Below are 12,400 nucleotides of genomic sequence, written 5' to 3' on the forward strand. Positions count from 1 at the left end.
AAACTTAATGGAAAGCTCTGATAAGTTATAAACTGAGAGGCAGAGGTTTCAACAGGTAACCCTGTTCCACTGGTGGAGCTGAGCGTCTGCGGCTACCAAGACTGCCGTCAGATTGGTTCAAAGGGGTTCAAAAGCTTGTAAGAGGAGGCAAATACATGTGGACGTACATGCGGTTCAATTTATAATACATCAGGTGTCTGTGTACACTGATACGTTCACACAATGTTTGTCAGCGTGTAGCATCTGTGTCGGTTTACATCTTCGGCTGCATGTAGACAGTCCAGATGGCCTCCGATGGACCCGTATGGCCATGTGGATGCTGAAGGTATAAACTGAACTTAAGTCAGCTCAGGTGCCGCTGTGCTCAGTCAAACTGGAGTCACGTTATTATCTGGTAAGCCTTCGTGCCCTCTGGTTGGCCCAAAGTCAGCTCAAATTGGTCGCGGAGTCCTGAAAGCACCTCTGCTGGCAGCGAGTGACCCTCACTAATAATAATAATGTTAAACCTAAACATAATCTTATCCCTGTGTGGCACGGGTGACTTCTTTATTTTGGGCCTGCATTAAGCTTGTGCACACCACTGTTCAAATTTATTGCTTTGGTCACACCACATTACCTCTCACACAGGATGCAAAGTCTGTTAAAACAGACGGAAGCACAGACTACTCAACAGACTGAAGAGCCTGAGGAGTGCAATCGTGCTCTCAGAGTCTCTTTTGCTGTGGTTTAAATCAAGATCGACAACCCTCATGAGGGTCATAGAACTGTTTAAAGTTCCTCTTCAAAATGCTGTTGCTGGAATACGTCCCCTCTCCACACATCTCTTTGTGCCATAACTCCACATTGTCCACAGAGCTTAAATGGGGGGGTACAACTAACAATTACTTTAATTATTGATTAAACTGGCAATTGTTTTTCCAATCAATCGTTCACTTGATGAAATAGTGACAAAAATGTCAAGGTGATGTCTCCTTCAACCAGTGGTCCAAAACCCAAAGATATTCAATTTACTGTCACATGTTACAACGAAAGACAGCAATTCTCGTTTAGAAGCTGGAACCAGAGAGGGTTTGGATATTTCGCTTGAAAAATAATGATTTGTTGAAATGATATAAATAATTGCTGATTAATTAATTGTCAGTTGATGAATCGATTATTCAGCTAATTGCTTCAGCTCTACTTTGACGTTTGTGAAAGTCAAATAAATCAGAATGTCTGGATACCTCTTGTGATATCGTAGAAAACTGATGCCACAACATTTAATTTTTTTCCTGATTTAAAAGTTTAAAACATGTGCTCAAACTCTGTTAATAACCAGAGCAACTCTGTGATTTGCTATTCACTCAATTCCTAATACTGTTCGGTGCATCGACTTGTATGGAAACTCTACTAGCCTACCTCCCGACAATAATAATCTAGAATCTCCTCTACAAAACAATGGCCTTCACCATATTCTACAAAGTTTAAGTGCACGCCTCACAGCAAATCCATTTCAAACACGCAATACAAAAATAAAAACCTTTTCCAAAGAAATGAACAAAAGCAACCTTGACATTCTTGTGCAAAATCACAATGGAGTGAGAGAGAGCTACAAGTGTCACAATAGGCCGAGCTTTCCTGCCCAAACGAACAAAAGCCTCCATGTCTACATGGCTGTGAATACACAACTGCTTTAGAAGTCGACCCAGAACACACAGGAGCAGGTACGGCTTGATGGATGCTCCACTGTTCCCACATAGATTCACACTGTCAGCTAAATGGAGGCCAAAGCACAATGAGGAACATGCACGGCACATACGTACATAAAAGAAAGACACAAAAGGAACGCACGCTGAAAAGAAATAGGCCCAAAAATGTTAGATTTTTTTATTCACATCGCAAACGCTTCTTTGACACAACTGACGGTGGGTTCACTGTTAGGTCCAGCTTTTCTTTTTGTGCATCTTCTCTTGCTTTTACGCTTTTGTCACTTATTATGGGCATCGGCTGAGGTGCCCGGTTTTGATTGATTCACTTTAAGAAATAAAATATGTGGAAACATGAGCGCCAAATCTTTTTTAGCCACTGATGGGTTTATGAAGTTGAATATTCTGGGAATATATTCAAAAAGTTTAACTGTGTTTCATGCTAACAGCTCTGTGACGCTGTAGCCTATGAGACACAGTGATGCTTTGTGCCATCACTAAATGCTAACATCAGCTTGCTAACATGATCACAGCGACAATGCTACGTGCTGATGTTTATCAGGTGTAACGTTTAACATGATCAATATATTAGTTTAGCTTGTTAGCATGTTAACATTTGATAATTAGCACTAAACTCAGTGGTGCTGAGGCTGATGGGAATGTCTTTGGTTACACAGGTGTTTGGTCAGAAACCAAAGTGCTGAACATATTAAAATTTTGACCTGGCGATGGCGCTAGAAGAAAATAGTGAGGATCACCAAAGTGATTACAATTCACCCTGAGAGGACCGGGATTGTCGTCAATCCATCCAGTGTTTTTGAGCCGTTTTACTCAAACCCACAACTGTCAACCTGCTGTTGGCGCAACAGGAAAAACTCTGAGGATCACCAACGTCAGTAGGATTCATACACTGGGGACCATGATTATCTGTGTAAAATTTCACAGCAATCCATCCAGTGTTTGCGGCAATATTTTATTCTGGACTAACCAACTGAATGATATTACTTCCCATAGAGCTACACTGATAGAATGGCTACAAGTGATTGAAAAGAGTTAGGTAGAGTTAGGTAGCACACAATCTCAAATAAGCACTTTATACAAAGCATGATGAGGCTATTTACAATATATACAATGAAATGAATTTAGGATTTCAACATGCATGGTTATATGTGTGATGACTAATATTATTATATTATTAACTCCATCCCAGTTAAGCCTTAATTAAAATCCTTTGTGAGAATAAATTTCATATATGCATGGGAGGGAAGTGGCTGAATTTATATTTTGGGATACTGAAACCGAAAACATATGTGCCAGGTTTCATATAATAATTATTTAGTTAAATGTTTCTTCCGTTTTGTTTAAATAATTCTGAAACCTCATTTGTCCCCTTACAGCCAGTCAGTGACAGTGCTGCCCTAACCTTTTGTTTGGCCATCTGAAAAATGCTGTTAAGTGACTAAAATGAATGCGTTTCCAGAAACAGTGCTCAGACTGGAGAACATGATCCCAATCCTCCAGTCTGGAAGCGTCTCCGGAGGCTGCGTGTGAGGGTTGGAATAGATTTTAAGATTGTTTTCATTGTGTTCAAGGCTCATAATAGCCTTGCTCCATTGTATCGGATACACTTGGTATCTGCACTGCACCCTTCAGGGAATGCAGTGAGCAGCTTTTAGCATTCATGCTCTGACCATGCCCTGAATTAAACTAACTGCAAATCAGAGCCCAAATCTGTGTTTTTAATCATGAGCTCATATATGTTTGTTTTTGTTTACTGTACTTATGCATGTTTCTGTGCTCATTGACAGCTGACATACAGGAAGAATGGCAATTTAAACTAAAATCAAATGTCCCAGAGAGGTGCTGGCCCTCCACAAGCCTCCACAACAGCTTCACTAACCCTTGGCATAGATCCTGTAAGTCTCTGAAAGTCTACCTGATTTATGGAACCATTTCACTCCAAACGATTTTCCTTATTTAATGTTTTTATGATGCTGGTGTAGAGTCTAACATAGCGCTCTAAAATCTCCCCTAGGTGTTCAGTTTGGTGGATCTCTGGCGACGGTGAAGGCCACAGAATATAATTCACATCATGCTGATGCTCATCAGGTGATCCCTGTGTGGAACCGTCTGCATGTCTTATGTTTCCTGACTCCTTTATTCACATTTCTTCTTTAGTTATTCGCTTATCTGTATGCTTAATGTGCGTAACACAAGCTTAACATCACAACCCTTGCTCCTGTAAAGGTCCACTTCACACTTCAGTCTCTGAGCACGCAAAAAATGATTTTGCTTTTAAAAGTTGTAGGAGCTTGGAAACAACAAGCTCATCTCGAGGTCCCTTTATTAGCTGTTCTGGAGCTTTTGAGCATGTCACAAGATCATCAGCAGATAGAGTGGGCCAGTTGGCACAAGATGTTCCCATTTTTGTGACCACTTTAAGCATCTCTGGCTTAAAAACTGACTCCCCAACTTCTTTCTTGACCTCGGAAACCGTTTGAACACAATCTCACCTCTAGGTTCATTTATTAGCTGTTGCAGAGCTGCCATTCATAAATCACAACAAAGGACACTGCTTTAATTGTAATTAACAGCAAATGACGAGAGAAATACAGTGATGCAATGCAGAGTGTTCAGCATCAGTAAACTGACCTTTCTCTGTACAGATGTGGAGGCGCCTGTCAGTGGGTCACAAAATAGTCCCCCTCTCACAATGCAACGTCATTTTAGATGCCATCTTTCCTTGTAACAGACTGAGAGGAGAGACAGACTCCTGACTGTTAGACAGGGCTGCACTGACACCTTGTGGACACTTTGTGTCATGCTCGTTGCAGGGCGGCTACTGCGCTGCACTTTCAGCATTATCATAATGTTCAAAAAATATATATAATTAATATAAAAAAAAAGGAAATAGCTGACGGAATTAGAGCAACAGTGTATTTTTAGTAAGAGTGTTATACTGGTTGCAGATTCAGCCTCCATATATTTGAATGTAACGTCCTTCACACTCACACACCAGACATTTATTTTTTTTAATTCTCAGCCTTAAAGAAAAATAATTGCAACCTGACTGACACCCAAACAACTATTTATAAAACTGGATCCCCCTCCTCTCACCCCCTCCCGCCCCCCTTCCTCATCCCACATTACGTCATTGGGACCTGTGCACGGAATTTGGGGGACGCAGCTCTCCACGATGCGCTGCACGCACTTGCAGGGAACACCGGGCAGCCTTTTGTCTTCACATGCTGTTGCTTGCTTTAATATCCGTTAATAAAACCGACGGAAGGATTTGTTTTTTAAAAGGCAGCAGGTTTATAGGCGGGACTTCCTTCGGGCGCATACGCGACTCCGGCTGTTTATCTCGCTGTGCAGCGCAAGGCGAGCCGGTGCAGGATCAGATAACGAGGTAAGCTTGTTGACAGCGCCGTGTGGAGCGTTTTTAACGTGTGCATTTCACCGCCCTGGTGTCGCTTCAGCTAACGCGCTCGTGTGAAACGCGCCTGCTGCCGTGCGCGCCGCTGCAGGCGGAGCTGCGCGTTTTAACGTTAGCCGTTAGCTCTGCGGCTACAGCACGGAGCCCCGCTCTCCTCTGTGGTGTGGCAGAGCTGTCGGTGATTAGTTTGGAGGTAAGTCGCTCTTATAGATGCGTCGCAGTCGTTTTCTCCTCAGTCTGCCAGGTGTCCGGCTCTCCTGACCGGTGCTGCGTTCACGGCCGATGTTCAGGGCAGCTCCTGTCCAGCTCCATGTTATGTAGACCCGGATCTCTCAGATAATATCAAGATCATGCACAGACAGTTGTTATTGCTTTCGTATGTTAGTGTCATTTAAAAGTGTACTGCACTCATCTTATGGTCAGTTTTGTTGTTATTTTTTTGAGAAACTGATTAATAATCGAACTATAGAACACCTATCAGAAGCCATAGGTGACATTTATTACTGCGTAATACAACAGAGAAGAACAGCAGATTGTCATATTAAATATAATCTTTTTATTTTGTGCCATTTTTGGCCTAATAAATGGGTGAAATGAGTAATTGCTCATCAATAAGTTGTTGATCAACTAATTGATTATTTGCCTCAGCCCTATTTAACATTAATGGTCATTTCTCAAAATGTTGTGTGTGATATTATAGAACAGTAATTATCACATCTTTGAGAGGAATTTGGCCACAAATATAATTTTATGAGATCTGTGTCTGTTGGCCAAACGTCTGTGGACACCTGAATGCAGTAGGTTGACCCCTGAACGTTGTGCACATTTGTGATTGTTGAACGTCTAATTTCAAACTATGTCACCACACAGTTGGAAGTAGAGCTGAATAAATAGTTAATTAATCATTAGTCAGGTGAGAGAAAATGAATCTGCAACTATTCTGATTATTCCTGATCATTTCAGTCAATGTTACAACCAAAATCTTCTCAAATTATGAAGATCATGTTACGTACATGATAGGAAATGTCTTTGGGTTTTGGACAGTTCGGTTTGGACAAAACATTTATCACAAACAGAGTCTGTGGATTCTTCCCAAGCAGTTTTTGTGTGTGTTTGTAGGTTGACTCATCACACGCCACACTATGCTGCGCTGCCTGCCGCGAGGAGGCTGCAGTCCTCTGGTCTGCCTGTGGGTCCTGCTGCTGCCGTCCCTGGTCTCCCTCCATCGTTTGAACCAACATGGCCTCAGGGGCCACAGCGTGAGGGACCGGCCCAAGCTGCTGCTCGTGTCCTTCGACGGCTTCCGCTGGGATTACATCTACCGGGTCCCGACCCCTAACTTCAAGATCGTCATGGATGATGGGGTGATGGTGAAGCAGGTGGAGAGCTCTTACATCACCAAAACCCTCCCCAACCACTACAGCTTGGTGACGGGGCTGTACGCTGAGACGCACGGCATCGTGGCCAACGAGATGTACGATCCCGTTCTGAACCGGTCCTTCTCCATGGAGACGGACAGTGTTTATGAGTCACGGTGGTGGGAGGAGGCGGTGCCTCTCTGGGTGACCATCCAGAAGGCTGGAGGGCGGAGCGGGGCTGCGATGTGGCCGGGGTCCGATGTGAAGATCCACGGCATGTTCCCTAATCAGTACCTCATGTACAATGCCTCGGTCTCCTTTGAAACCAGAGTGGAGCGGATTATTGAGTGGTTCTCTGCCCCCAAAGAAGAAGCAGTGGATTTTGGGGTCCTGTACTGGGAGGAGCCGGATGAGAGCGGGCACAACGTGGGACCACAGAGTCCCCTCATGGATGCAGTCATCACCGGGATTGACGACAAGCTCGGCTTTCTCATTAACGAGCTGAAGAAAGCGGGGCTGTATGAGAAAGTGAACCTGATAGTGACCAGCGACCACGGGATGGCGCAGCTTTCTGCTGACAAAATCGTAGAATTGGACGAGTATGTGAGCAGAGACCTGTACACCTGGGTGGATAAGAGTCCGGTGGTGGGAATCCTGCCCAAAGAAGGTAGCACTTTACAACATCTGTCACATTCAGTGCAGGCAATAAACTTGATCAAATGAATTTTCTTTATATATAAATCTTCTTTAGTTATTTTCTAATTTGCCACTTATCCTTTGGTACATATTTTCTACCTTTGCTTTGTCATCTGTCTTGCAGGGAAGTTTGACGAGGTGTACAGTCAGCTGCTGGACGCAAACCCGAACATGATGGTGTACAAGAAGGAAGACATCCCCGAGCACTTCCATTACCAGCACAACGTCAGGATCATGCCCATCCTCGTCGAGGCCAAGGAGGGCTGGACCATCGTGCAGAACAGGACCGGGCATTTCAAGTGTGCGTATTCAAACCTCATGAAGCCCTGCTGAAGCAGTATGTGATTTGTGGCTGCGCACATTAAACAGTTTTTCCATCTGTGCTATTAATAGCTTCACAGGAGATTTTTTTTTTCAGTCATTGAACCAAAGCTAGCTCGTGTTATATCAGCTGTAATTAACAAAGAAAGCGTAAACAGCAGGAGGGTGTGTGTGTGGGTTTGGGTTTGGAGATTTGTTGTGCTCCGCCTCCAAGCTCCAAGTGCAGTCATTCTTCTTAATCCAGTTCAAATCAAGCAGGTATTTCTTTTTTCTCAAACCCCACTTCTTCAGATTAGAGATCTCAGTCTGTGTGTCTCCTCATCACCGTTTTTTTCATCACCGTCGCAGACTTCGTCAGCTGTTCTTGCTGCTTAATTCCTCATTCCTCAAAACCTGCTCTGGGTGGTGTGAGATTGCTCAGATGGATATGTGTCGTTTGATGCGATCCCGCATATCAAAAGTTTGTTTTTACTGTTTGATTTTCTTGCCTGGATGATAAAACCTGAGCTGTTACTGACTCTTTCTGCTTCTCAGAGCATTACATGGAAGGCACTGTGATATATTAATGTAGACCCAGTGTGAATGAACCGCAGCAGCGCTGCCTTATTAATGACTCTTATTGGGCTATTTCTGCACTTCCTGCTGGCAGTTGAAGTGACTGTTCCAGAGCGTTTCCTCACCATGTTTAACATGACACTGCAGCGTCGTTCTTACAGACTGGTCACTGTTTGTCACATCCCCTTTTAGGACGTGATGTTTTGGGTAGTTTTGTTCACAGAATGTGATCATATTTTTAAGGTTCACAAATAAGTGTTATATTTATATCATTATTAGTAATTAGTATAAGTTATATCAAGTGTTGCCTTTGAGGTCCAACATGCATGTTAAAATAATTTCCTTCCTCATTAGACATAAGCAAAGCCAGTTTTTTTACTATTTTAAATCCTGCATTGTTTACACCAACGTTTACTTGCTAGCAGTTCGCTTCTTTTCCGCCTGTGCTTTGCGTATTACTCCATCATCAATCAGGACAATGCCATACAGATAATGGCGTTGCCCCTGCACTTGCATATGTTTGCCCTCATGAATTTGTGCAATACAAACAAAATATAAAAATTGGGAAAACATTGCTCCAAAGCGTTACTGGTGAAAACCCACTGATGCTGCCATCACAGGCAGCACTTTATAAACTCCATTGATTTCCCTCTGCACAGTGAGTGAATCCTGCCAGGTCTTCACGACTGTAATATCACTGCTGTATTTTAGGAGCAGTGGTTAGCCGGTCTAAGCTTTCATCAAAGGTCTTTGGGCTTGTGTGTTTTGATGTAATTTTCAGTTTGCTTGTGCGTTGCGGTGATTGATTTAGCAGTAAAAAGTCTGCTGGGGCAAGCAGTGACAGTATTAAATCATCTGAGAGCGCAGCAGTGCCAGAGTCCATAAATCTCCAAACAAAAAGTGGCCCCTGTGATTCATGGGATGTGGAAACTGCAGATCTGTAGATTAACAATGCAGGAATAATTAACATCAAAGCGCTGCGCCTCTTTATGCAAATACATTTCTCGTCTTTTCTCTCCAGTGGGAAACCACGGCTATGACAACACCTTACGCAGCATGCAGCCTGTGTTCGTGGCCCGAGGTCCGGCCTTTCGCCAGCGTTACGTCAAGGACTCCATGTGCGCCGTTGACCTTTACCCTCTCATGTGCCACATCCTGTCCATCCAACCTCTGCCAAACAACGGCTCCCTCTTTAATGTTAAGGACCTGCTGTCCCAAGAGCCAACTCCAACCACGCCCAGCACCCCTCCCACGGTCAACGAGTACTCCTACGTCCCCGTCATAGGTTCTTTCCTCAGTGTGGTGATGGTGCTGGGCTTTCTGGTGGTCTACATCAGACAAGTGACGCTCAAACAGATCCCCTCACTAAAGCACAGAAGCAGGGAGATGTCACAGCCCTTGCTGCAAGAGGGTTTGCACCTGTAGCTGAAGATACGGAAATGATGGCAAGCATAAAAGAAGAGGAGGTACTGCTCCCCAAGGTAGTCCGCTTTGTTCAGAAGCATCCCCTAAACGCCTCCCGACTAAACGCCATAGCGCTGCTCTTTTTATTAGTTGGAGATCGAGGGAATCTAATGTAGCCCCTCAATCATGCATAGAGGTAGGCCTTGCTTGCTTAAGTGCAGGGGAAATGTCTAGGGTGTGCTTCTGATTCAGGCTCAATCAAGATAATAAACCTTTACATGGGCTATATAGTGGCTTTGCTTTGATTGTGAATTTTACCTAATATCATCTCATCGTCTTCATTGTCACTTTAATAAGTAAAAGTTCAAAGGTAAGAGTGGAGTTTTAACCTGTGATTTGGGCAAGTATGTAGCTTTGTTGGCCAAAACTATGACTTGGATGACATTAAGGTGTCAGTATGCTTGAAACAAACTTGTTTGCCTGAAGGTAAAATGTTTATAGCTAAACAGCCAAAGTTGAAGGTCGGGTCCAAAGCCGGCCATCATAAAGAGGTGCAAGAAGCAGTAATCGTGTGGAGAACTGTGTACACTCTCAGACAATCTTTCCTCGGCGGCATTCATAGCGTTGCACTCATTTGCACATAGGAAAACAGAAGTAATGAAGTGTGAAGAAGAATAAAAGCTAGCTTCAGGGAGAAGTTCCCCCCTCCACACGCCTGGCCAGTTGCTTCCTGAAGTGGACGTAAGGTACAAAATTGTCAGATACAGCAGCCCCCCGTGACCTCCAACATCATTAAGGTGCGGAGGGAGGGGGTTTGAGATGCTGTTCAATGATCCAAAAAGCACTTTGCTTGAAGCATACTGACGCCTTTACTCCTGACAGTAACAGTGGTATTAGCGGGCCTCGGCAGGTTCTGCTCGTGGCCTGAGCACAGAGTTAGAAGTTACTTTGAGATACGAAAGCTGTGATAAATCAGACGAGTATTCGCTCAACGCTCGAGCGGGGCAGTATTATTTCTGAATGTTACTTGGAAGCAGATGTTCCACTGAGCTCTCGCTCAGTGTGCCAGGCTACCGCTCGTATGTGTCGATCATTCCACGAGCCGATCACATCACCACCTCGCTCTCTAGTAGTCAGTTACCATTTGCCTTTTAACTTAAAGGAGAACATGTCTCTAAGGTGTGCAGTCGTTTGTGTCAGTCTGTTTCTTTTTTTTTTTGTAGAGTTTGTGTTCGGAGGGCATTTCTCTTGTATAGATGACCGTGTCCGGCCCTCCCGTTCATACGTTGACTGTCATAATCATGGCCATCTGTTGGTGAAATGTGAAGTGCAATTGCTATTGGTCAGTATTTCGTCATAGGGATTTTAAGGGTTTTGTTGTTGCTTGGTGGAGAAGACTATATCGGCATGACTTGCAAGAACTGTTCCCCTGATTTGCACTACAGGATAGAAACAAAACCGAACGAAGGGGCAGTAGCTGGACGCTTTTTAGGTCATGTATAATTTGCACTTGTTGGTCGTAGTTGCTATTTGAAATGATAAAACAAAACTTAGGGTGCCTCTTGCCAAAAAGCTTTTTAATTAGCACAATCATAGAAAGTCAAGTAGAATCCAAATCTGCAAATAAATAATAGTAATATTTTTTCAGCATCATTTAAGAAAAGAGTTGGTTCAATTTTCTCCTTCTGCTTTTAGATGCACTGACTAATACCTGTGCCCAAAAATGACAGACATCACTGTGACGTATACTTTTTACAAAATTGAAATTCATAAATTGAGAGCATTTATATGGAAATCATTAATTTTCTGATAATTGTCTAATTTTATGAAAAAGGAGTGTTGTCTGATAATTTTCCCCTGACTTCTTGATGGATAAATATAGAAATATATCCACAGTATATTTAAAGGATTCATTTGGAATTAAAGGTAAAGAATAAATAGATCAGGTTTATCTCAGTTGATTATTAAGTTGGATTTGAAATATGGATATTTAATATGATTTACAAAATAACTATCTTTGCCATGTTGATGCAATTAGTCTTCTGAAATTAAAGGGACTTCTGTGAAACTAAGCAATGTGTATTTTATTTCTCTTTCTCTCTCTGTGTTTGTGTTTGTGTATGATGACAGAGCCTTTACATATTTTCTTTCTTTCCCATTTCCCTGCACGGACGCCTACAAGACCGCGGCCAAACAGTAGAAGAGATCTGATTCTGGAGGCTGATAAAATAGATAGAAATAAAATAAGTAAGGATTAAAAGTGCTTAGCACTTGAGGACCATATGGAAGTTATTGGGGTGGAGAGGGGAGCCAAGTTTTTTTTAAAAAAGCAAGGCCCTCCACAAAAAATTTCTATGGATAATCCATCGACTTAGGGGGAAAAAATGCAACCCTGCTCCCAAAATCTCCAGAAAATATACCTGAATTGGCACAATTAATTTCACTGTTAATAACAGAAAAAAGCAAAGCAGAAAGAATCATAAGATGTTGTACCCCAACTTAATCCTTGATGTAAGACTAGCATGATAATGAGCACTTAAGAGGTGTTGAATAGAAGTGTCCTTTGACTGTTGAATAAACAGTTATTAATGTCAGTGAGTGAATGAATGTCCCTCCCTCATTTCTGACTTTCTTCCCTTCTAATAATTTTCGGACACTCCCTTAGAAATTTTACTTTTCCCAGCGTTTAATATGTAAAAGTTGGTTTGCTGGTAAAAGTTGTACCATCAAACAAACCTCGTGATGATGTAAAGAATAAGTTATATAAACGTATTATAAACGTGTTTTACAGTGTGAGTGAAATTAACAATATGTTCAAATGACAAATAATTAAAATCCAACTCTTCACTGTGTATGTGTTTCCTCATGGAGTTGTGCGTAAAGTGACGCTCCCTCAGTGCCAGTGCGTCCTTGAAGGCGCAGGCCTCAGCTTTTGCATAGATCAC

The 12,400-nt window shown here is 42.7% G+C and overlaps 1 protein-coding gene across 1 annotated transcript; it reads left to right on the forward strand.

Moving 5' to 3' along the window:
* Positions 1–5,149: 5,149 nt before the first annotated feature.
* Positions 5,150–12,279, forward strand: enpp5 (ectonucleotide pyrophosphatase/phosphodiesterase 5). Its single transcript, XM_041958479.1, has 4 exons — positions 5,150–5,314; positions 6,241–7,146; positions 7,300–7,476; positions 9,073–12,279. Exons 2-4 carry the CDS (start codon positions 6,264–6,266, stop codon positions 9,474–9,476), a joined length of 1,464 nt encoding a protein of 487 aa, XP_041814413.1. The 5' UTR covers positions 5,150–5,314; positions 6,241–6,263; the 3' UTR covers positions 9,477–12,279.
* Positions 12,280–12,400: the final 121 nt, after the last annotated feature.

This window comes from Chelmon rostratus, chromosome 18, assembly GCF_017976325.1.
Source record: "Chelmon rostratus isolate fCheRos1 chromosome 18, fCheRos1.pri, whole genome shotgun sequence".
Lineage (NCBI taxonomy): Eukaryota > Metazoa > Chordata > Actinopteri > Chaetodontiformes > Chaetodontidae > Chelmon > Chelmon rostratus.